The following is a 27,914-nucleotide window of genomic DNA, read 5'->3' as shown; positions in this document are numbered from 1 at the left end:
TTCACACGCAGGAGAACACAAGGACATCTGTGCCAAGAGCACAGACAGTTCAAATTTGGCTTTGATTATGCATTTTCTTCTTTGGGATGGAGACCTGAGAATAGTTTGTGAAAAAGCAGAAGATGTTAGGGTCAATTAGCATATGAATGTGAATGAAACTTGTGGGCTAAGTATAAGTTTAACTTAGCCTAAGCTGATTTTTTTGTATGATGGTTATAGAGGGAGAGGACTGTTGAAATAAGTGACTCTCACAAGCAAGTGGTTTCATTTAAAAACCTTGTAAATGACTCTTGAAAAGATAGCTTTGTCACGACATATATGAATTCAGTGAGGATGATCAATTGCGTGTGTGCACTTGCGCTCTGAACAAAGCCAGAAATTTGTTTAGTAAAATTGGCATCTTTTGAACTGAATGTAAAAGCAAGTCCTGAATACTTGATGTGTTGTAATGGCCTGAAATCTATGTATCTGTTATTGTTATAAACATATAACAAATAAATACATAAAACAAGAAGTTTACACATTTAGCATATTATGTATTTTATATAATATGCACTGAGCTGCATATGTCACATGATATGCAATAACTTGCATACTCCATAAAATACAATCTTTTGTATATTATTACATGAAAATATGTTACATATAATTTATTTAACGTCATTGTTTGCATGTGAAATGAGAATTGTAGAAGCATTAGTCTAGTAGTAACTTTATTAGAAATGTATTTGCAATTGTAATAACTTTTTTTCTGGCATTTTAAATCTAACTCACCATGCATTGTGTATTTCTGCATGTAATCACCATTCTTGCCATATATACACATTTCCATTTATACGTTGTACACTTCTTTGTTAATTTGTCATGTAATTTCTTTTTTTTTTTCATATATAATTGAAACTCTTCTGGCTGAAAGGGTAAATACTAGAGAAAATGAGAAGAATGGGATGAACAGATGAGGTGGACTGGAATGGTGAATGAAAAAAACAATGAGCAGAATATGCAAGAACTGCAAAGAAAAAAGGGAGATCCATTGATAATTAAGGACACTCTTTTCATGTCCTTCAGAGATGACCTTCAGGACGGACAGAACATTGGACAAATAGTTCAAAGATTTCCCACTGCTAATATCAGGGCACACTAAGTAGCCGAGGTCAAATCGGCCAGCACATTAATCAGCAGAATGACTGACCTGAACTGCTCAGTCAGTGAAGTGTGATGAGTACAAATGAGCAAGTCCTTAATGACATTGAATAATATCACAAAATGATTCTTTTCTCATGTTTCGTGCTAACAATGCCCAAATGAAAAAAGACGCTGTAAAAATTGGCTACATCGTATGCAGCATACTGGGCTTTTCTGTCAAAATTTTGCTGAAATAATTTCCAGAAATTCATGAAAAAAAATTGGAAGGAAAGAAGACTTGAGGTTGCAGTTATTGAGGATTTCTATGGGCTGACCTCATTTGCTAGTCATGACTCAGGGAGGGGAAATATTTGATTACATATCAGCTCATTAATTTGAAGCTGGCATACAGTGTAGAGTGGATGACTTTAGTGAATATGTCATTGTGTGTCTCACATGTGATTAAGCTTGGACTGCTACACTGAGCAAGAGACAATCAATCATAATGAATGCCTCCAATGAGACGGTGATGGAAGGAACACTGTACTGTAGGCCCAAGCAAAGAACCTATTTCCATTACCTCTAGTTTCCATTACAGTAAAAGTAATAAAAGTGTACAGCAGTGTACTGGCACAGCAGCGGCTCATCTTGAGTGTTGTTATTTATGAGAGGTGGCATATTGCGCTATATATTATCATTTGTTAGTGGTCTTTGAATTATGCTAATTTACATAAAACACAGTGAGAATCATCGAGAATAATCATCGAGTGGTTAATCAAATAAACACCATGCATGGAAATAATAATAATATCCCTAAAATAGTTTTTTTATGTGCCTTAAATCACAAAGCACTGTAAGCAGAGTTCAGTATATTAAACTTAAAAATTGTGTTGTTACAATGTGATTTAACTAAGAATTAAATGCTAATATCTTCTTATTTTGTTGGACTACATATCAGTGAAGTGAAGTGACATACTGCCAAGTATAGTGACCCATACTCGGAATTCGTGCTCTGCATTTAACCCATCCAACGTGCACACACACAGCAGTGAACACACACACACCGTGAACACACACCCGGAGCAGTGGGCAGCCATTTATGCTGCGGCGCCCGGGGAGCAGTTGGGGGTTCGGTGCCTTGCTCAAGGGCACCTCAGTCGTGATATTGAGGGTGGAGAGAGCGCTGGACATTCACTCCCCCCACCTACAATCCCTGCCGGCCCGAGACTCGAACCCGCAACTTTTGGATTACGAGTCTGACTCTCTAACCATTAGGCCACGATATCAGTACTCTTTGTTGGCATTATTCATCTTTTTTTTTTAAATCATTTTTATTATAAAGTGTTACAGAAAATAGTTCCTCCAAAAGTTTGGAAATGCCCTAGAAAAGTTGGGGTTTGGACAATATTGGCATGAATCCTTTTTAATTTGTGATAATTTTGCACTGATAAGGGCCAAAACAAAATACGAAAACATTTTATTACATAAACAGTTTATACATAGAAAAAAATTTAATTTTCGATTCATCAAAATATCCACCATTAGCAGCTATTACAGCTCTGCATAATCTGGGCATCCGAGCTGTCAGTTTATTCAAACATTGACTTTGAATTGGAAATCAATTGTTGAAGCTACAGTATTAAGGTGTGCTGACCCAAAAATCTTTTAAAAACCTGGGCCAAGTTTAAACCAGTAACCAGGCATCACAGCTGGCAAAGGGGCATGTCTGACTTTGACATGTATATATTGCCATTATTATGTTTTATTGCTGGTCTTCAATGATAGTGTCAAGTTACTTTAATGTATTTGCACCAAAAATTGATAAGGATTTATGCTGATATCATCCAAAACCACACTTTGCCAGGGGTGTTTCCAAACTTTTGGAGGGCAGTGTACATCAATAAGGACAAAGTGCAGCGCACAACATTTTCCTAATTTTAAATGCCAAACCCACAGCGACCATCAAAAAAAAAAAAAAAAAACCCACTCTCTCTGCATCACATTAGGTACATCACAAATAGTCGATAACAAAAACAATTAGGCCTACATAAAATTCACAAGGCAAATACAGTGTAAAGACATTTAAAACATATCACTTTAGCAAGTCCTTAAGTTTAGATATTGCCCTTATCCAAGCTAAACTAGTTTTTTTGAGTGGCACCGTGCATCCTAGCCACTGATAGCTCCATGTTTGCAATGTTCAGGAAAGAATACATCCAGTGTGACCCAGCTAAAGAGTGTGGAGGTTTTCATATATATTAATCTTGTAATAAATGAAATGATATCTTGTACCTATGATGATATCTCTATAAAATGTTACCAACATCATTAGATTAACATAGCACATGCCCTCTTATTACTCAGCAGTATGAAGTACATTAATACAAGTGTAGAGTAGTGCACTGACGCCCTCCGGCAGCAGCAGCACACATCCTGAGTGTTGATGTTATTCATGGGAGGTGGCATACTGCTCAATGAGGCGTTTCCGTGCTCAAGTGGGCTGGGACTCGAACATTTCCACTAAGGAGTGGAATAACCCGAGGAAAAAAAGAGGAAGACCACACTGCTTTAGCCGTGTCACGCAGTGAGCCCACTACCTCGAAGCTCACGGCGTAATATGAACGTCAGGAACTCGGACGCACGGTCTCGTGAAAGGTCCTGTAAGAGGAATCCTCACGTGGACGCAGCTGGAGCATGAAAACATCTCAGTACCCGAGACTCAGGGATAGCTCCGCTCCTCTTTCTCCTCCTCGTTGAAAATTTACAGTAGTGGTGTACCAACACACGCCGGTGTTTTCCGCACTTGGACTGAATATGTACCAGGGACATTCACAGGTAAGCTCGCGTGCTTCTTTCATTAATTATTGGCCAACGGCGCGTGAAGCATCTCATCTACAGACACGTGCGCATGAGAAAACGAAATCATCCTTAATATTAGGAGTTTATCTTGTTCTCACCGGTCAAATCTCACTCGGTTAAGCTGTATTTTAGTATGTGGGCAATGGGCAAAACACATTTCACGACAAAAGCATGAACTGCATGAGGAGGACGTGTGAAGTGTGAAGAAAAAAGAATGTTTCAAGGCATTATTTTGTCCTATTTAAACTGTCTGAACACTGTGTTCTGCATGTATTTGTCCAATGCACTCAATAAACACACCGTTGTTTTAAATAGCCTCGATATAAGGTCCCTGTGAACCCCAGTCAAACCTCACTCAAAGTTTTATATTAAGATCACTTTTAAAGGCTTTCCTACTATGTGGTAAAATACACTTCCCTACCATAATGGAATTATTATAATTTGATGCTTTATCCTCAAGGTTTGATTACATACCATTATGTGTTTGTATACATGTGTTGCACTATTTTTAAATCAGTATTCACATTTGCATTAACAACAACAGCTTGTGTGTATATATGAACATGTATATGTTTAGGTCTAAGTATGCAAATGCCATTTATATCATAATAAAGTGGGTCTTAACATGTGTCAACTCAGCGTTTTGAAGAACTTTAAGCTGTTTTAAAAGCATTTATTTACATTTCTCTTAAAAATTAGACTTTTCGACAATTAAAAATGGATGAAACTAAAATGAGAATTGATGTCATGACCCCTGCATGACTGCTGGCTCAACATCAGTGCACTTGGAAGCAATTTGACCTTCATGGAGTCAGATGAACTTAGATATTGCCTGCTGTCGTTCACATGACTGATGATGCTGTGCTTGCACTTCAGGGAACTGCCATCAAGTGTGGTTTGCTTCCGAGTCTTCAAGATAAATGTGTCTTCAGTCTCAGCAAGCTGTAAATCTGAGTAGTATGGTATTAGACCACAGGTCTGTGTAACATTTCTAATGATCGGACAAAGGAAAATATGTGTTTGCGTTCACTGTTTGAAATTGTGTATTGTATGTTTGCAAGTAATTTGCTGCATCACGATTTGTGGCTACTTATTTTCCTCATCGGTTCCTGTCTGGTACTTTAGATATGCAGTACGAGAAATAGATGTGATGTTTTTAAATATGTTTTTAAATTTAAATTTCAAGGCTCAAATGGTGCTGGTTTATGTATGTTACACAAGCTTCCCACAGATCTCTGCCACTCACAGCACTGCATGCCCTGAATCTGCATAGAAGACACAGAGAGTGACTATTTATATAAGGAAGAACTTTAAAATTCTCAGATGAGGGAGTGCATTTGAAAGGGTGCCCTTATGCCCACCTGAAACTCTTTTGATTTTGCTATGCCCATGTACGCAATATTTGAGGCTTTGCCTTCTTAAGGTACATTAGTTGAGCCTTGCGTGGGGTTGTGAGAGACTAAAAAAAGAGAAGTGAGAGAAATCCCTTTGATGTGCTTTCCTCCTTTTATCAGAGAATTTTGGGCTTGGAATGCAGCTTTTGTCCCATTTATGTTAGCCGGCTTAGATGCGTGGTTATTAAGCGTTTGAGAGGGATAGAAAGTAAATTTAATAGAAAAATTAAAACATTTTTAGATATTCATAACATTTAGCCATGCAGCTGTGCGTTTCCCATACACCGGCAGAACTCGCTGCTTAACCACCATATTAAGATCCATCAATAGAAAAATTAACAAACTATTTCCTGAGCTGTCACTGTTTCCTGAAACATAGTCACACCTCTGTCATTTGAACCATGTTAATGATTTCACATGCAGGCGAAGTAACATTTTCCTAAAGACGGCCAGTTACCATCAGCGATACATTCGTATAAACTCCCACCCCAATTGTATCATGATTCGTTTAACATCTCAACCAACTTGAATCGTCACATATTTTCATAAATTTTCAACCAGCCCAGGGTGCATCGTTACATCTCTACATTTCATACTAACAAGAAACTATATGGTATGGAGCTGTAGTTCCAATCACACAGTTTGCAGTGCTGTGTAGCAGTGTTCCTTGATAACAATGGAACAGTCAATTATAGTTGACTAACAAGACACATCTCAGAATAGCACTAATTAATTAAAATAAAAATTAATGGTGAAAAATGCTGAACAGTAACATTAATCATTTTGGCACATATATCATCTGTTTGCAGCCTTTTATTAAGTGTCTTGTTCATGTATGGAGTGTCTCAAAAGAAACTTATTGCTACAAAACTCAATTAAGCACCAATGAAAGGAGCCATAGTTAAAGGGTTACTTCACCCCAAAATGAAAATTCCGTCATTAATCATTTACCCCCATGTCATTCCAAAACCGTAAAAGCTTTGTTCGTCTTTGGAACACAATTTAAGATAGTTTAGATGAAAACCGAGAGGCTCGTGATTGTCCCATTGACTGCCAAGTAATTACCACTGTCAAGGCACAGAAAACTATGAAAAGCATCGTCAGGATTGTCCATCTGCCATCAGTGGTTCAATCTGAATTTTATGATGCGACGAGAATATTTTATGTACAGAAAGAAAATAAAAATAACTTTTTTCCAACAACGCGACCTGCATACGCTCTTCTGTATCAGCCGCAACACAAGGTTATGCTATTCTACGTGTATTTACGCTTTGATTTGAATGAAAATAGCGCATCCTTTTGTTGCAGCTGATACAGAAGAGTGTACGCAGTTTGCGTCCAGTGGATAATCTCTAAAATGGCACTATGGTGACGAGGAGAGACAGAGATGAGACGAGTTGTTGGAAAAAAAGTCTTATTTTTACTGTTTATGCCCAAAAATAGGACTGAGTGTGCATTACTGAGCACTAAACATATATAATATCTGTTCAATTCATACTGGACACCAGAGGGTGACCTTGCGCAGAAACTCCAAAGATGTAACAGAGCTCAAGACGTTCCAGGAAATCCCTAATATGAACAAAGGTATCTATCTATTGCTGTGATTGAACAAAAAGGAAATAGAAACACTTGAACTGATCTTGGGTATTTTCACAATGCCAAAAATGTACATTTATAATCCAGTGGTAATTGACATAGCCTTTATTACAGTATAGAATATATTCCCTTTCTCGTTCTGTAATAAGAAGCGACAGCAGGTCAGAAAATGAAGTTATTAAAAACGTTTGACTGAGGCAGTGGGGTAAAAAAAACATGTTAATAAATGTTCTCTTTTGTTGTATAACAGGTTAATAAATGCTTCTCATTAAGTTTGGGAGGATGTTTGGTGCGTGTTGCTTTTTCAGATGCACGTTAAAAGCGACTCAAACTCACAGTATTTGCAGAAATGTAGCAGCAATAATGTAGAAGGAAAAAAAACTGATTGGGACTTTATCATGATAAGAAAACAGAAGCACTTATTGTAAAAATGAACACAGTGATGTGACGGCTTCACTTCACATTCACACCAAGCCATCAAATACACTAGAAATGTAGAGAGACTGATTGATGGATGGCTAGCAGCATTCCAGATCAGTGTGGTCTCAGTTGGAACATTAGAAATGAGATGACTGCTTGTGAAAGTCAATGAAAGATAAAATGTACCATAAAACATTGATCAGCAGACATTGCGCACTCATTTAGCTCACGTTTCAGTAACCTGAGATATTTAGGGGCCAAGCACCATAGGCAACTATTGTATCCTTTGGCGTTCTTATTATTCTTCTTCTTCCGTTTCTTCCGCTCTTGAGTCTATGGCAGCCCATAGAACCGCTTATGGGAAAGTTGTGAAATTTGGCACACTGATAGAGAACAGGCTCAACATCAAACACAGCAAATTTGGATTCTCTAAATCAAACTCTCTTGCGCCACCACTTTTCCAAAGTTTCACTCATGTTTGTGCTAAAACCTTTTGAACCGTAAGGCACAGAAGAAAAAATATTTTTTCCTCTGAATCCGAGACTCATGTCAAGTTGAATGAAAAACTATAATATATATTATGTTAAAAAAGAAAATGTTATATTATATAATATTATTACAAAAGATACAAATCATTGCATTTCGTTGCCTTGTATCTACATGTGCAATGACAATAAATTGAATCCAATCCAAAATCATTAAGCTGTCATTTATGTGTATTCATGAAGTCAAAAAGTAATCTAATAATGTGGTCTAAGTTTAAATGTTAAAAAAAGAAATACATTAAGACATCTTGCAGGCTATTCGAACCAAATGTATTTACTCTTAGTATTAGGATATGACTACTTGATTTTTGTCCAATGAGGGGGCAGAACATTTGTCAAATTACGCTACGGCACTTATATTATTGCACTGGTTGGCTATTAAGTGTGATCAGAGAGTGTCAATCAATGCATTGGAGAATAAGAAAAATGATAATTTTATAGATCCCATCATTTTCATAAATATTACATTAAATTTATGAAAAATAGTTGCTGCTCCCATTAAGCTCAGTGTGCTCTCTTTAAGCTCTTCCACATTGAACGTCTATGTAAATACTTCATAAACAGACTATAAATATTAACTGATGGTTGTCACTTTAAGTTGAGTTGATCGATTTTCTATGAATTCTGTCGACTCAAATCTGCAGACTGGCTCTGATCTTTGGCAACTAGCATCAACTTCTCCAGACTGTAAATCTGTGGAAAATCAGGGCAGAAATCATGTAGTGTATTCCAGCCATGAGAGACTATTGATAAGTTTACATCCATGCAATAAGAGGCTTCATAATGAGGCTAGTTTCTGTGTTTATCCCCATGAATTAAATGTTTTATTGGTTTGTTTTATTTGATTTTTGAATGCGTTACTTAGCTGAACGTGGACTAGTCTAGTTGTTGCAATGTGCTTTAATGACACTTCATTATGAATATATAACTGATCAACTTGAATGCCTTGTTGCTTGATTTTAGTGTTCTGCTTTTTTTTGTGATTGACATTGTGCCTTCAGATATATATATTTTTACAATTATTCTTTAAAAAATTTCCTTAAATTTTTAATAAAACGTGATGTGAGCTTAATGTGAACAGGGGTGTGCTTAAAGGGTACACAGCCAGACTTTTTAATGAATTTAATGATGTACATTGCCCTCCAAAAGTATTGGAACAGTAAAGACAAAATTGCTCTGTTGGCTGTGGAGTCAAGACATTTACAAATATGATTAAAAGATGAATATGAGACAAAACTACAGAATGTCACATTCTATTATTGGGTGATTCAACACATAGATGTTTTACCAGCTAAGAAGTTCAGCACTTTTAGAGTTTCATCCCCCTATCTGATGTGAGCATAAGTATTGGAACAGTTGCCTCACAGGTCTTTCTAAGTGATCAGCTGTGTCCTGTTGCATTAATTCTTCAGATATTAAAAGCAGGGAATATTAGATTAGATTCAACTTTATTGTCATTATGCAGAGTACAAGTACAGAGCTAATGAAATGCAGTTAGCATCTAACCAGAAGTGCAAGAATATAGTGTTTTATATACATATAAGTGCAGAGTAAGTGAAGATATGATTTACAGAATGTACAGTGGAATTGCTATATACAGTATTGAGCAGAGTATGTACAGAATATAAATAGGAATGCAATGTAGGGATTATATGTACATTATGAACAGAGCAATGCAGATTATATAGATTACAGATTATATATACACATTATGAACAGCAGAAACGTGAGAACAGTGGTAATAAATAAATACAGCTGGATGAGTGTGCAAAGTATTGATAGAACAATGTATTCTATGCAAAATAGCAGTAGTGCAATATTTTATAGAAATAGTTTACTGTGCTTTGTACAGTAACAACTTTAGACAGTTTGTAGTGTAATAACTTTAACAATGTGCAGTCTGTGCAAAATATGAGTAGTGCAAATGCATGTGTGTAAAGTACTGTGACAAAGAATGTCGTATCAGTTATATCCATTACTTCTGTATTCTGAATCTTGCATTCGATGATGACACACACAAAAGGATGAAGACGAGGGAGCTGACTTTGAGAGAAAAGCAAGCAATTTGGATGCTAAAAGAAAAGAGGAAGTCAATTAGAGCTCTAGCAAAAACAAGCAAAAACAAAGGGCATGGAGAAATCACGAGTTTGGAAACCACCAGCAACCAACAACTACCTGATCAGCTGAGAAAACAACAGTAGTTGATGACAGACAAATCATAAAAGCTGTGAAAATGAATCCTAAAAGACATGTCTGTAAAATCACCAACAACTTCCAGAAAGCTGACAATCTACTGTCCTCAGGAGAATTTGACACAGAATTACAGATGCTACACAGCAAGATGCAAACCTCTGACCAGCACCAAAAATAGAAAGGCAAGATTAGAGTTTGGAAAAAAGTACAAAGGTGAGCCAGAAAAGTTTTGGAACTGTGTTTATGGACCGATGAGACAAAGATGAGCCTTTATCTAAGTGATGGGAAAGCAAAAATGTGGAAGAAAAAAGGGAACTGCCAATGATCCCAAGCATACAGCCTCATCTGTAAAGCATAGTGGAGGTGGTGTCATGGCATGGGCATGCATGGCTGCCTCTGGAACAGGCCCTCTCAACTTTACTGATGACTTAATGTATAATGACAGTAGCAGGATGAATTTGGAAGGGTACAAACCATCTTGCCTACCAATATTCAAGAAAATGCCACCAGATTAATTGGGAAGTGCTTCATATTGCATCAGGACAATGACCCAAAACACCCTGCCAGTTCAGTCAAGGAATTTATAAGGGCAAAGAAATGGAAAGTCTTAGATTGCCCAAGCCAATCTCCAGATTTAAATCTGATTGAACATGAATTTCACCAGCTGAAGAGGAGAGTAAAGGCAGAAACTCCCCAAAACAAGCAACAATTGGAATTGGCTGCATTAAAGGATGGGAAAAGTATTTCAAAGGATGAGACCAAGAGTCTGGTGATGTCTATGGGTCACTGACTCACTGCTGTGATTGTGCGCAAGGGATCTGCAACTAAATAATAGCTTTTAATCTTTTATATCTGCCTTATGTTCAACTGTCTCAATACTTATGCTCACATCAATGAGTGGCATGAACTCCAAAAGTGCTGTTCTTTTTATTTGGTAAAACATGTATGTGTTGAAACAGCTAATAATAAAATGTGACATTCTGTAGTTTTGTTTCATATTCATCTTATTTGTAAATGTCTTGACTCCACAGCCAACAGAGCAATTTTGTCTTTACTGTGCCAATACTTATGGAGAGCACTGTATATCTTAATTGAAATTGAAATTTGTCATTTAAATTTAAATTAAATATTTTTGTGTGAGAGATTAATATTTTATTTTAACATAACTTTTTGTACTGAAACCAATATCTTTTGCACTAAAAATGTCTCAATGTAGAGTTTGGTGAGCTTAATAGGTACGTTTACCCTATGCAAAAATTGTCCGAATGTCCTGTCCGCCATTTTGATTCATGTTGAAAACCTACTTTTTTCGAACTCCTCCTAGACCGTCAGTCCAATTTTCACCAAATTTGACTCGGATCATCATCAGATCATGATCATCAAGTTTTGGATTTTGTGTTGAAATACGAAACGGTTTTTGTTTAACACATCAACGGATTTGCTGGAAAGGTGCCAAACTGACTCTGAGGCTGTATCTCTGCAAGGCTTTGACATATTGACACCAAACTTTATGTGTGCCATTGTCACCTCACGCAAAACACACCACATCTATTTGATAACAGCGCCACCTGTTGGTCAAAAGTGATAAGTAATTCAATCATATTACTAGTAGTTTATATGATTTTTTATCCATTTTGCCTAAAATCATCTTAAAATGGTTTTAATTACTCTTTGCTGCATTTGGTCTGATGCTTGCTTCTGTAGTGCTTGGCCCCGTAATTGCTGCTTGGAGCTATATTTTCAAATAGATAGAGCACTATTGGTTGGATTATTTTAAATTGTGCTGAACTTGCCAATTTCAATGTAAGCTATGTATAAATCGTATTTATGAACTCAGTATAACAGTATATTTAAATGTCATTGAATCCTGGGAGAACTGAAGGCAGGCCACATATGCTTGCTCACTATGGAATTCATTCTCTCCTGCCTTCAGAAAGTGGGTCAGATGCGAACCCTAAGGCAGGTTGCTCTTCACTACAGCTTAAACTGCTAATCACTTAAAGCATCTGGATTTGGCTGATGACACTGCAGCTGTCGTGCCACTTTTCCTGAACTGGAACACACGCCACAGACCACACCATCTGACACAGCAGCCATGGTGGATGGCACACATATTCCCTGGTGAAAGTAGGTACAAAACGCAGAGGATTATTGTAAATTGAAACATGCACAGTGCAAATAGCACAGGATTTTTCTCTTTGACCTATAAGTGTGCCACACAGATCACAAACATTTTCCTCTTGTCACTGTGAAGAGACAATTGCATGGATACATATAAAACTGGGGCTTTTGTCTAACTTTGAGTAGAGTGTGGTTGCTGAAGGTATCATTAATGCTAATAAGCCTCTGGTGGGCCGCAGCGGGGCCGACACTGACCTTGGATATGAGCAAAGATTGATGCAGCCTTAGGCTGCTTAATTCCCCAAGGTATTGCTTGGAGGAGTTTCAAGGTAACATTTTTTTGTTCTTACCAGAAGCTGTGATCTTTGCTTGATATGTGTGCAGTAAACTAAAGTTTGGAATTATGTTTTCTTCCAGCTATGAAGAAATCACAAGTTCAGCATGTAGGTGTGAAGCCTGTTTAATATTGAATGAGTCGTAAATGATAAAGGAGAAGTTGTATGGAACGCAAGAATCTGTGAAAACAATAGCTATATAGGATGTTCTGGGATAGGTATATATATATATATATATATATATATATATATATATATATATATATAAAACAATGTCAACATGTTTTTAAACAAAACAAAAAATTTATTTCATTAACAAAATTCAGTCTCTTAGTCAGTATCAGTATGTTACTGAAACTCTTCTAGCCCCAAAGCTGCATGTGTGGCACAGCTATATATGACTGATATTCAAACTATATTCATTAAGTTGTAAATGATTTTTTTTTACTATATGGCTATTCGCTACTTTTTATAAGGCATCATTTACTTTTTTTATAACGACAATATTAATTATATTAATTTTTATCTTGTGGGACAGTGGAAATGTCATGTATATGTTGACATCTGACATGACATGGCATTTTCACTGTCCCACAAGATGAAAATTAATATAATTAATATTGTCGTTATTTAAAATGCAGTAAATGGTTAAACATTTCTTTGTCCTACGTGGACCTGTTGTTATAAAAGCTGCAGTGTTCTTAGATTTTTTTTAAACTTTTGAGCTAAATCTCAAAATTTTCCTATGGTGTGACTGTCCCAAGCATGGTTCAATACATTACAACTTTTATAAATGAAAAAGAAAAGCATAAAAATGTTAACAAATACCTCTGGCATAATTGTAAAAGTGCCTGTTTTAGTAAATGGCAATCATTTTTTTTCATCCATATATTTCTGAAAGTGTAAGAAATTGATACATTTTGTCTCTGAAAACCATGTCCTCTGTTGTGACACCTTATCCTGATTTTAAATCGGCCAATTCCAGAGAAAACGTATTATAATTATAATTAGATGAAGGACTCAGTTCATGGTCGTGTTACTGAAGCCCCCTGTGAAGCCCTCTGTCACGAATCTGGTCTATGAACTTCCGTTTACTCACCACCAGAGGTCACTCCTCCATCACATTGACCTTCACAGCATACAGTTACATTTTACCCTGGACTGCATTTCCCATCATTCATTGCACTAAGTACACACAGCTGTCTCAATCACACGCTAACACCTGAGAACCATCTCACAATCACGCACCCTTTATAAACCATGGATTTCTTTTCACAGATCGCCGTGTATTGTTCTGCATATAGCACTCCCCTAGTGTTAGCGGCCATACCGAGCCATTCTGTGTTTCTGTTTAGTCTCATGTAATGTTCTACGTTTATCACTCACCTAGTGATAGCTGCTTTACTAAGTCTAGTGTCCAGTTCTAGTTAGTCTTGTCATTCCGTGTTGCCTTGTTTCCTGTTTTCTTATTCCTGCCTGTGTATCTTGGATTTATCCTTCGTCTTTCCATTTGGACTCTGTTTGCCCCTGTTTGGACTATTGCTCGTGTACTCGGATTACCCCTCTTGTCAAGCCGTCTGGATATTGTTCGCCGATCAAAGACCCACGCTTGCCCTAGGATTACTCTTGTGTCTTGCTCGTGCCATACCCTTTTGCTGTTGTTTGACCCTGCCTGTGATTTGACTGTTTATTAATAAAAGCTTGCACTTGGATCCGCTTGCCTCACGTCTCGTCGGCTCCGTTACACCCATGACATGTGCACATGGTCAATTTTGTCTCAGAATTGTTCAAATATTTAACTTTTTTGGAACCACCACAAAAGTGTCACGTTTTGTTGTCCTTTGGTGTGACACCCTACATTGTTTTTTAATTAAAAACTATGTTAAACCACATAATCATGGGAAATTATGCAAATGTGTCTTGCTTACTGCTAATGACAGGTTAGCTTATTGTCATTAATTGACAGAAAAGGGCTGAAACGTCCTATGGAGTGATGCCTGTACTGTCACACCACAGGACAAGGTCTTTTTCAAAAGGAGTGGAAATATATACAGAAAATTAACAGGGATCCACGCAGAATGGAGGAGATCCTAAGAGAACAATGCAGAAAGTAAATAAGTAGTTAAAAGAGAGTAGTTAAAAAAAAATCATTCACATCTTAATGAATATAGTTTGAATATCAGTCATATATAGTTGTGCCACACATGCAGCTTTGGGGCTAGAAGAGTTTCAGTAACATACTGATTGACTAAGAGACTGAATTTTGTTGATAAATTATTTTTTGTTTTGTTTAAAAAACATGTTGATATTGTTTGTATCAAAATTAAACTTTCTTTCTGCTTTGAAATGTTCAAAATTAAATAGAAATAATTTAATAACTACCATTTCTGTCCTTTAATGTGACGTAATGTCCTTTAATGTGACGTAATGTCCTATGGTGTGACGTAATGTCCATGGTGTGACACACATAAAAGAACCACAGATTAGTTTTTATCTCAAAACATCTTTAAAAAAAAACAGTTGAGTATTGCAATAGGGAAGATACAAATATCACTTAACTGAAAATGGTATAATTTTTTAGCAGTTTTGAACGGATAACAGCAAAGTTTGTCTTTTTGTCAAAGTTTGTCTTAAAATTGTCTGAAAAAGCCATGGGGAAAAAATTGTTAATTATAATTTCATATTAAATAAATAGCACTATGAAAATAAGTGTAACAATGAAGATAAATCTCTCTCATGCTATTTATGTAATATTATTAAGAGTTTTTTTTTCTTATGTCACACCATAGGACAAAATATTACAGTTCAGTAAAAATGTTTAAAAAAGCAGTGAAAGAATTGACAAAGTTAGTGACCCCTTATATTAACTCAAAGATCAGACTTCACACAACATAAATATAGGCTATGCATTTCTTTTTCAAAAAAAGCATGTTTTACTGCCATTTTATCAACTACCCTTATATATATATATATATATATATATATATATATATATATATATATATATATATATATATATATATATATATATATATTAGTGCTGTCAATAGATAAAAAAATGAATTAATCGCACATTTTTCTGAAATTAATCACAATTAATTGACAATATGACTATGGAGCATATTACCCAGCACACACACACACACAACACACACACACACATTTCCAGGAAAATGTACTTAGTTATGCTGAGATGTAAAAACCACTACTGTCACAATGCAGTTACGTCACCTGGATTAATACATTTGTATAGTTACATTTGAACTATATATGGGGATATATTTTGCGATAGGGTTAGGGTGTGGTTGAACCATCTAGCTCCACTATTACGTCCAGCGAGGGGGAGCTCCACGGTGAGCAGCCTTTCGCAGAAGTTTGGTGAACGCTAATTTCAAACCCTACATTTGAACTTTAACTCCCTCTGTCTGTTGCTTTCTTTTAATAGTTGTCTTTTAAGGTAATTAGCCAATCCTTCGAGGCTTTAGCTTTAGTTAATTTGAGCAGGAAAATAGCAAAATGGATAATTAGATATGCAGATATGTAATTTGATGTATAAATATGCCTTGTTAGATAAGCTGATTAGATACAAAAATCTGTTTATGTCCAATTTCAAGTCTTAGACATAACAGAAGCTAGATGTTTCAGTTATCTGATATGCTGAAATTAGTCATTAACAGCTTGTGTTAGCATTTCCTACAATTCCTCTGCTTGCAGATCCTTTCTTTGGTGTAATCATCTTTCACCCAGTCAACACAACCTGAGCCCATCACCATGTGTGAGAACTGAATTTATCAGCTCACAAAGGAGGCAGTTTTTATGACATGACACTCTCATTCTTTTCTATAGTCACAAATTTTTAAAATTTGTTATACATAAAATTGTCCTGTTCACACAGGATATATCCTTGCATTAGTAAACTAAAATATTCTTTAATGTCATTTCAGTTGAATACAGAAGCCCTAAGAGGCCATGGATTATTATTTTTCTTTCTTGTTTTCTCATGATTTCGACATAAGTTACTTCCTTGTTATAACAACTGATTTTTTTCTCTACATAAAATGTTTTCTCATGATTTAAGACTTTTTATCCAACAGCAGCACTGTAGACTAACCAAAGTAATAAAATACACAAATATCCTTGTTACTTCTGTTTCTGAATAATAAAAAAAAAGTGTTTTTTTTATCTGTTTTGATCAGAAGCTGTCCTACATAGAAACAGTCAGATAGCCTATCCTACGTGATGAATAAAATTAACAAACAAATTATGTAATATCTTTTTATTTCAAAAGGATGAGGAAAACAAAGTGGGTTGAATCCAAGGAGCTCTAAAAGAATTTAAATGAGTTGCATCTGCTGTATCCATGTGAAGGCACTCCACCTGTGCTTGTGGTGTTAAATACTCTTTTGTTTGACCATTTAAAAATGTTAACTACACAAATCAAATGTTTAGTGCAGTGCTTCTCAAAGTCCGGACTCCGGTCCGGATCCGGACCCGGAGGGAATTCAATCCGGACCCGCTTCTATTTCATATTTCAAGAACACTAATTATATTTCCTACTTTGATAAACGCACGTTATACTTGTAAATCATTTGTTTGTTTATTCTTATTTTTTTATGTCTTTTGGAGAAGGTCCGAAATTGCAGGCGAGGCGAGATATTGAAACTTTTCCTTCATGACATTTGTTGTCATCATGACATCCAGTGAGCGTATGACGTTTGACATAATCGGGCGACATTTCACCCGCTAATATTTTTATTTTTTTGTTTTGTTTTGCTATCACTTATATTATAGCAATTTGTCTTATAGCAGTGCCCAGTGTATACATTTATTTGTGGCGGCTTGTCACAATATCAAAACTGACTGCTACAAATAGATTTTCCAAAAGGCTTATACTTCGTTGAATAAACTGAGCACTGCGCGTTTCAAAAATAAAATGCTGCGCGGGTGTTTTTATATGAATGTATCTTTTTAAAAGAACCGTCCGTTTTCTTCAGAAAAGCTTTTATGTCAATTTTCATTTGGTCTTTCCTGTAATGGCTGATAAAGTAGCGCTTATTTGATTACAGTCGTTACCGGGGAAACAGCTATATATCACGCTCCAACAGCGCCTCTTGCTGGCAGAGAATCAACTTGCATTTGCTAGTCTGCGAGAAACACTGGTGTCTGTCAGCAAACATAAACAAAAAAGCATGCTTCAGAACTGTTTTGAGAAGGTGCTTAAGTTTTGAGCCATGTATTATTACTATGAATTAGGCTACTACTACTACTATTACTATCTTGTGCCCTGCAATAACCATTTACGCAAACTCTCGTTTGATATAAAGGGAAAAAAGAGAAAATCGGCCCAAAAAATCAGCATCATATATCGGCCATAGGCTGCCCTGATTTCTAAATATTGGCCAGAGAAAAAACATTATAGGTCGACTTCTACTGCTGACACTTAAATTAATTGTTTTGCCACTTTTGCACTTGTTATTAAAGTATTTTGAATGCAAAGGGGACCTTTTTTTTAAAATGAGTGTTTATTTGTTATATGTTATGTATGTTTATTAAAAACACGTTTTTTAATAACCAATTGTTCCGGACCTTTGACACTGATGAAAATTCAGATTTGGACCTTTGAATGTAGACTTTGAGAACCCCTGGTTTAGTGTATAGTCTCTGAAATAAAGTGGCAGTGATTGATTAGAGTTCATTCATTTATTGCAGACTTTATTATAACAGAAGCAACATTTTTGCTGATATATCAACAAAATTAACAACAAATTAGAGCGCATGGTTTATCTGTTGATCAGGTGAGCCTGATTTGAGTATAAAAACAATACATGTTTTAACATATACTATACTTAAATGTCACCTAGACATTTCTATACTTAAATGTCACCTAGACACCTCGCCATCGGGACAAGACCTTGGGAACCCTTCGAGCCTGGTTTCTCCCAAGGTTTTTTTCTCCATTTTGTCACCGATGGAGTTTTGGTTCCTTGCCGCTGTCGTCTCTGGCTTGCTTAGTTGGACATTTCATTTCCAGCGATATCGTCGACTTGATTGCACAGTGTTACGTTCCCAGTTAGTCTATGAATGAATGAATGATGCATTTATATAGCGCTTTATTGTGTATTGCTGTACACCCAAAGCGCTTTACAATCATGTGGGGGGGTCTCTCCTCAACCACCACCAGTGTGCAGCATCCACTTGGATGATGCGACGGCAGCCACACTACAACGGCGCCAGTGCGCTCACCACACACCAGCTACAGGTGGAGAGGAGAGAGAGTCATAGAGCCAATCAAGTGGATGGGGATTATTAGGAGGCCATGATAGACAAGGGCCAGTAGAGGGAATTTGACCAGGACACCGGGTTACACCCCTACTCTTTACGAGAAGTGCCATGGCATTTTTAATGACCACAGAGAGTCATGACCTCGGTTTAACATCTCATCCGAAAGACTGTGCTTTTTTTTTTGACAGTATAGTGTCTCCGTCACTACACTGGGGCGTTAGGACCCACACAGACTCACACCCTGCTGGCCTCACTAACACCTCTTCCAACAGCAACCTAGTTTTCCCCGGAGGTCTCCCATCCAGGTACTGACCAGGCTCATCCCTGCTTAGCTTCAGTGGGCAACCGCTCTTGGGCTGCAGGGTGATATGGCTGTGGCTTTATCACATGTTAGGGGAACACGTAACAGAATAAAAAGGTGATGTGTGGAGGCAGCAAGGTTCAATTCCCAACCCCGGTGCTTTAACAAAGGTAAACAATCAACTCAATATCAAGAAACAAGTTCTTTTATTTTAAAGTTATGGGAGGATATTGAAGCTTCAAGAGGGGGCAAGGCCAAAATAACAAACATAAAACCTCTAACTATTAGGGAGAAACTAACTAAGCTAAAACAAAGAAAAGGAAACAAAAATACAATAACAATACACTAACTCCCTAACTAGCATAAACAGGAGAAAATCAAGATACAAAGAAAATGGCACCCACCTCTCTACTAACATATTCCCCATAAATTAACAATAAACGTCACAAATAAAATAACAAACAATAAAAGAAAATACAAACAGATAATAACTTCCAAAGTAACATTCTTGTCGTAGGCCTCACTCACCACAAGAGTGTTAACACAATAACACTACAAAGAAACCAATCAACAAAATATTAAACAAAACAACTAATAAAGCTTGTTGGGTTGAGAATAGAAGCCTCACGACGCAGCCTCCACACACACCCTGCGCAGTGCAATGGTGCAACTTAAATCCTCACAGTTTCCCCTCCTCCTGCAATCACATCAGATCACCAATCATTGGAATCAGGTGGCAGCCATTACCTCCTGCTTATGGGAAGTAAAGGGGGAGAGAGAGAGAGAGAGAGAGAGAGAGAGAGAGAGAGAGAGAGAGAGAGAGAGAAAGAAAAACAAAACAAAATACGTCCTTGGAACGTAACACACAGATACTATTAGAACTGAACTGAGCTGGACGATGACATGATTGAATTCAATAATGAAATGCCTTTAACTGAATATTGAGTGTTTAATCTTGTCATTTTACATTATTGACACACTATTTTCCTATTTTGATATTGGAAAGTTGGTTTGACACAATCTGTATTGTTAAACGCGCTATATAAATAAAGGTGACCTATAGATTTTTTTAAAATAACAAATCCAAAGTTCTATCATGAAACTCTAGATGGCGCAGTCCAATAGGTCTAACTCAATCGAACATAATGACATCATTTGGTGCTTTTCCACTGAGTGGTACAACTCGGCATGGCGCGGCTTAGTTCGGCTCGGTTGGCGTTTCCACTGCAGTTTAGTACCGCTTTAGAGTGGGCGGGATTATTCACGTGTCGTTATAGTTGCCCTGCCTCTACTGCCGTGACTCGTGAAAAACTTTTTAACTCCGCGTCGCTCCATCACGCTCTCGCTGGATCCGCTCCTCGGCTATCAATGAGAGGACAGTCTATACTTCCTCAACAGACAACGAAACAGCCATTTGGTTGTTAAAAGAAAGGTGCGCTCATTCAAAACAGTTGTGTTTGATCCATCACTGGCTGTGCTGATTTCTATCTGATCTAGTGGTCTGTTGTGTCTCGTGCTGCAAGTTCAATGATGCAGGCAGTGACGATTTTCTCCGGCCAATCAGTGATCAGTAGAGTTTACACGTCACGTTTTGGTAATGGTACGGTTTGCTTGGACCCTCAGCCGAGGTGGTACTAAAAAAAAGTACCAGGTACCGTACCCAGTGGAAAACCCCCCAAAAGAGAGCCGTTCTGAACCGTGCCATACCATGCAGTGGAAAAGCGCCAATAGTCTCAGGGTGCAGCTGATGCTTTTTGTATCAGCAGCCAACATTCTCATGTTGCTGCTCAACATTCAAATACTTGGCTAGTGCTTAATGTTGCAGTTGCAGTGTGCTTCAGAAATCCTCCACCTCCCCAGCTCCACCTGTATAGATCTACTACGGGGTGATTCCTGTATGCTATACGGGGGTATTTCACATATGTTATATGTGCAGCAGCAGTATTTCTTACATGCTCACAGCAGCATGTTGTGGATGTATTGGCAGTAGCAAGTCTCGGTACATGCTCTGCCACAGCAGCAGCTGCGTAGCAGATCTATTCCACCAAGACCAAACACATTAACATTGTCATGTACCATGTTACCATGCCAATCCCTCCGAGAGTTGTCATGATAGAGCTGTAATTATTGTTGGTCAGTGTGCTATTTAATGTAAATATACACAATTATGTATTATTATGTATTATTATACACAAGTGTACATGTAATACACAATAAAATAAAGACATACAAATATTACATTCAAAATTTACATTATACGTTAAGTTCAAAGCATACACAAATGTAGACTTATATATATTATAACTCAAGAAATAAACATATCTTATTAAATACACCACGCTGTACTAGGGATGGGCATTTTTTTAAATTTTCGTATTTCGATCATCGATAGGTTTCGAAAACGATTAATCGAGTACTCGGGAGGCGGGGCATGGCCGTATAATGGAGATAAGGAAAATATCTGAAAGACTGTTATGAAAATGAATGTTAAAAATACAAAATATGACATGAAAATATTTCTATGAAAACATGAACACATGATTAGATGTTAGATTATGATTATGACAATTATATACTCATATAATGCATTTAATACAACATACCACATTTCTGACAAAATCTCATAATTACAGTTAATGCTACTATAGTAAATCCGTGTCAATGTTGTTAGGAACCTGTCTTTGACCTCAGAAATGTATCCTGTTTGAGCAACTCCAATTATTACTTAAAACCACCCTGATGTTAGGTTTTGAGTTTTTATTATTATTATATATTTTTTTTGTAGTAAAGCTCACTATTGTAATAAGTTCACTACATCCCTAAACAATTCTGGGAACAGTTCATGTCACCCTTCCAAACTTTATTGTAATTCATAAACTGTATTGGATCTATAATCTTTTCAGGACCCTGTAGGGTCAGTAGCTGAAGCATGTCCTATCTTGTTTCATTAATAAAAGAGTGCAAAGTGCTTCATTCAAACAAATCAAACAAACAATGATAAATCATTCAATACCAATCGATCACATCAATGTCTGAATCAGTGCGTGACCCCAAAGCCTTACATAATCTTGTGCTGTTACTCTATGCTCATGGTTTAGAAGTAAATAATTTATCATAAATGTTTTAGGGTTTTAAACAATATTATAAAATTAAAGATTCATTGTTTCTGATGTTTAAATTGAATGGGATGGTGTGTCCCACACATGCTCTGTTGCAAAATCTTCTTAGTTCTAAAGGTCAGTTATGAGCTTGATGGAGTAGTTGTCAAGATTGAAATGACGCTTAGTGTGGGTTTTTGGGAACACTACGTTAATAAAGAGATAGATGGATGATCACTGACAGACTTGAGAGAAACCTCACAGAGAGAAAAGCCAACACTGTGGACATAAATACTTGACATTTCCTCTTATAATGAATAATGTAAGTGAAGACTGGTTACCTACAAAACAAAAGGGGTTATATTAGATATGACACAAGAAAAGGGCCATGTCCTTCACATTGTTCACAGAATTTGGGATGTCTTTAATACCAAAAGCAAACAGAGAAAGAAGATATAAACATTCCTGTTCTCTCTTAAATACGGAAGCGTATTGCATTCACTTGAGGAAAAAAATCTACTCTGTTTTTCTGAATTAACGAGTTAATTATCTCAGAATTACGAGATAATTTTTCATAAAAAAAAGTTTTTGCTCTGTTTTTCTGAATTAACGAGTTAATTATCTCAGAATTACGAGATAATTAAGTCATTAATTCAGAAAAACAGAGCAAAAACTTTTTTTTTTCATTAAAAATTATCTCGTAATTCTGAGATTATTAACTCGTTAATTCAGAAAAACAGAGCAAAAACTTTTTTTTTCATTAAAAATGATCTCGTAATTCTGAGATAATTAACTCGTTAATTCAGAAAAACAGAGCAAAAACTTTTTTTTCATTAAAAATTATCTCGTAATTCTGAGATAATTAACTCGTTAATTCAGAAAAACAGAGCAAAAACTTTTTTTTCATTAAAAATTATCTCGTAATTCTGAGATAATTAACAGAGTAGATTTTTTTTTCCTCAAGTGAATGCAATATGCTTCCGTACTTAAAGGGTTAGTTCACTTAAAAATGAAAATTTGCTGCTAATTTACTCACTGTTAGGCCATCCAAGACGTAGATGACATTTTTTCTTCAGTAGAACAGTAAAGAAGATTTTTAGCTGAAACCGTGGTATTTGGTGATTTATAAAATGCAAGTCAGGGGCTGCCTGTTTTTGAGAATAAATAAAGCATATCAAGGAATACAAAACTCTGAACTGAGAAAAGAGTTCGGACTCAGACTGAAGACCAGTTACCACTTTATAGTCTGTTCTGTGCGGCACCCGGTGCGACTGGACCGAAGGACGGCCTTGTATGTACGTTGCTTAGGCACTTGTATCGGTATGCCAGTTTAAACCGCTTGAACCGGTATATTCCCCGGCACTACAACAACATCATATACCGTATGTCTACACTAAGGATTGAAGTCTGTTAGATACAAAATCAGCTTAGTGATGATTCAATCGGACTGCTGTTTTATTCCATCCATTAATTCTGGTTGGATGCTTCAATAAATATTTTGTTTACATGGAGTGATGTTTAATGGTGCACTCATATTTAAATTATGTCCCATTTAAGACACAACTAGGCTAAGTTTTAACATATGCACAGCTGGTTCAGCTGACCCGAGATTATAACAGAGACATGAGGTGGGCTTTTTCAGCTTTGGCCTGTAAACAGTCACTTAGAAACCACCTTGCACCTCATGAGCACCCCTAGCAAGCACAAAGCAACAACTTTGTAATAACCCTCAATACCCAACAGTCAAAAGCTTTTTATAATAAGGTTAAATAAGTTCAAACTTATTGATAGAATCTGTTTTGAAAGATCTTTTGTTTCTTAGATGTCTCCAGAGTTTAAAAACATTTCTTTTTGGTGTTTTTTGTTGCTGGAGCCTGGAGTGTTGCATTAGAGGTTCGCTTCATTGGTCACTATACAACAGCACAGTTAGATTATCTTGGATTGCAATATGGGACCAACTGTGTAGTTGTTCAACTCAGCAAATTCATTGGGGTTTAAATGACATTCTGTAGTGTTAAACATTGCCAGTGAATTGCTTCCACTCCAGCTCTCAGTGTCCCAGTGGTGGCTTAAGTGCTTAGATCGGTCTGAGTGGCGTAGGGACTGATAAAAGCACAGTTGTTAGCTCCATGTTTTTAGCTGGTGTCTAGTCAGTGTATCTCTGAATAGAGCAATGGTTTACTACACTTATATACTGTAGCATGCCTTTGCTGAGGATAAGTAGTTTTATGTTGTGGCAAAGTTTTGGCAATGATAACTGTTTTTCATATCAAATAGAACTTATTTATAGGGATGCACTAATATTACTGATAAATGGGTAATTATTTTGATGTTATGGCCGATAAATAGCCAGTATTAAATTATATACTAGAATATACTAATTAAATAGGCTAAATTAAAAATAAAGTGCTGAAAGCTAAAATCAGTTATTGTAGATGCTACACAGGAATTTAGGCATCACAACATTTTATATATGTACAGTATAAAAAATGAATACTTTTTAACATAGTTTACTTTTAGCAGTGATATTTATTTTTAAAGTTATTAAACCATTCACACTTAAATGAACCAATTGTCTGATGAAAATAAATAATAAAAACTTATTTGCCAAAAAAAAACTGGCCAATAAACAATATCACACCGATATATAGTGCATCCCTAATTATTTATTTTAGGCTGTAGAATAGATGATAGCATGCTAATTATGCACATTGCTTTGTGTCAGTTGGGTAAATATAATTCTTTTCAACCAACAAAATATGGCTTAAAAAGCAAGAGGGTTTTTTTTTACTTGTAAGCCTGTAAATTATCAGAATTTTATTTGAATTGGTAATGTTTTAATAGTGTTTCTCAAGGAACCTGCACAATTGCAGGAATTTGAACACAAACTGACACAACTCACTGTTGATTTCACTGTTGTAGGAGAAAGACTCTAGGGCGGTTGCTATGGTGCTGAAGGAGCTACCAAGTAAGGCATCCTCAGATGGAAAACCCCTGCTCACCGTGACAACCAAGGTGGGCTGAGCACATACACCCACCAACAGGGAGCACCAAGCGTGAGTGTGACTGTGTGCATAAGTTAAGTAAAACCAAGAGCTTGGTGCACCCTGTTCTGAATATCCGACACACATGAGCCATATGTGTGGAAGTGCTGAAGTTGCTTCTTATTGTTGAAAGCAAGCAAGCTGCTTTATGGGGTTCACACTAGATGATGTCATAAAGTTGTGTTTCACAACACAAACAAGAGTGGCATTTGCTTTACGTGAGTGCTACTCTCCTCATAAGCAGCTGCAGAATGTTTTGTTGCTTAAATTTTATTTCTTTCTTGTTTTGGCTTTGAATCGCATGTACGTTACCTGTTTTATACCAAATCCAGAGCTGCATGTTCATGTTATTTGCTGTTTGTTCACACTTAGGGAATCATTCATTTGCAGGAAGCAAATGAAATGTGGATGTAGAGTCTTGCTGCAATGTGGGGAGGCCTGTTATTTATTTACCATTCTTCAGTTATATGAAGTAAATAAATGGATGTCATTTTTGGCTGCCTATAAAAGGTTTACACAAATGTTGGAGGATTTTGTGATTTGGAGGGCTTGTTCATTGGGGATGTGGCAGAGAGCCATGCATTTCTCAATACATAGTGATGAGCTGCTCAATGGGGAATTTACTACCAGTTACTGCTAAGAGCGTGTATTGTGAAAATGGGCTGACAACACTTGCTATGTCATCCCTTACAAAAGACCAAGTGAAATTGAAAGAAATTGGTGAATTCTTGTATTTAGGATACACAAAAGACAAAATTTTGAGCAAATGAATGACCTAAATAATTATAAAGCAATGAGGAATTTACTTCATACACAGGTATGAAACAAAAGTATTTAAATAACAATATGAAATTAGATTTAGGATTCATTGGGGGGACTTAACAAAAAAGGGACTGTACCCACTATTAGCATTGTTAATTAATTCTTCACTTAAAGAATCATGAAAATCAGGTAACAGTGCAAACTGGCATTTTAATGCTTGGTTGTGTTGGATTCAGCAGAAGTCTGGCATACTTTACTTTATCATTCTTTAAAATGCAGAAAGTACCCTCAACTGCTATAATCAATATAACATGCACAAAAAAAACCCTATTAAATAAAATTACGTTTACTCATTTTTTTTTTCTGTGGGCAGTCATAGCACAATGTTAATGTCCTAGACAAATAGCATTGGGTTTTCTGAATAAGGCAAGTCTATAATAAGCCTAATTTGCATAAACTGGCATGTTTTGTAAAATAAGACCATAAATATATGCACATTTAGTTCAACTGGATTTTGGGTGAATTGTCAATAAATCGCTGAAACTATTTTGTTAAATTCACCTTTAGAGTTAAAAAAATTAGTTTAGTGCTTGTAAGATTTCAGGATGGGCCTCATGTGTTCTTTACACATTACCAAGAGGCCTTTACCAAACACAAGGCTGATAAATGGGTTCTGTTGTGTGCCCCATATTGATAATTTATGACCTTAATTATGAAGTGAAGGGCACTTTCAGTGCTGACCTGTGTCAAGGGCAGTTATTTTCTAATTTAGCAATTCTTGACAGCCATAAAAATGGCCATTGTGTTACTTCTTATGGCCAAATCCAAAGATTTGTGTCACAACCTGCTACACCAGAATGATTAATTGTTATATGTACTGTATACACATACACTGCCCTCCAAAAGTTTGGAAACGCCCTAGAAAAGTTGGACAATATTGGCATGAATCCTTTTTAATTAGTGATAATTTTGCACTGATAAGGGACAACACAAACTACTCCTCCTCCCATAGTACAGTAGCTCAATTGGGTTGAGGTCGGGTGATTGGGGAGGCCATTCCATGACAGACATGATGCCAGCTGACTGTTTGCTCTCCAAATAGGATTTGCACAGCTTGGAAGTGTGCTTGGGGTCATTGTCTTGTTGGAAGGTGAAGCCAAAACCACACTTTTCCAGGGGTGTTTCCAAACTTTTGGAGGGTAGTGTATGTATATTGTATTGTTACATGTAATGGTCTATTTGATTCTTGTAAACAAATCAATATATTTATGAAAATGTATTTAGAAATGTCACTGAGTTACAGCATTGCATCAATTAAAAGATGCAAAATGCTCAATGGTAAGTATCTGATTTTTTTGGTCTGAATCAGAGATTTCAATCATTACTACTACAATCCACAGGTAATAAGACAACCTCTGTGTTGTGAGATTGGATGATTTACTGTAAAGAGTAATAATCTCAGTTCTAATTATTTCATGTTCTCACTGGAATGAGTATGCAATATGATGATGTAACATTTAAGGAGATTACTGGTTGCAGCAATCATCGGATTGGAAACATAAAGGTGTTGGAGTCTTTTACTTTCGTAACTGGTTTTCTTTACCAGTTAGCATTTTCTAAGGCACTAGGCTAAGATGTTAGCACATTTATTATTGTTCCATGTGAGGATGAAAGATTTTCCCACAGATTTCACAATGGGATCAAGTAGGTAATGCAAATTTGCCACTTTGACCAACAGAAATTTTAATTTGTAAGTGACTTGTGTGTGAAATTATAATGTGGGCACTATTGACAGTAAAGCTTTTAGCCTGTGGAATGTGACTGCACCATAAACTGAAA

General features: G+C 36.4%; 1 protein-coding gene across 2 annotated transcripts in view; it reads left to right on the top strand.

The window, feature by feature from the left end:
* The first annotated feature begins 3,628 nt into the window (after positions 1-3,628).
* The window catches only part of LOC306846617 (PEX5-related protein-like), a 42,359-nt gene continuing 18,073 nt past the window's right edge, over positions 3,629-27,914 (top strand). The window contains exons 1-2 of one of the 2 annotated variants that reach the window (XM_079380100.1): positions 3,629-3,960; positions 25,192-25,284. In XM_079380100.1, coding sequence (XP_079236226.1) covers positions 3,940-3,960; positions 25,192-25,284 — 114 coding nt within the window. In that variant the 5' untranslated portion in view covers positions 3,629-3,939. The remainder of the gene's footprint in view (positions 3,961-25,191; positions 25,285-27,914) is intronic. The other variant, XM_079380101.1, reaches the window with a different exon arrangement.

This window comes from Barbus barbus (genome assembly GCF_936440315.1).
Source record: "Barbus barbus genome assembly, chromosome: 26".
NCBI lineage: Eukaryota > Metazoa > Chordata > Actinopteri > Cypriniformes > Cyprinidae > Barbus > Barbus barbus.
The sequence above is the reverse complement of the archived record's forward strand: the minus strand, read 5'-3'. Positions and strand labels throughout refer to the sequence as shown.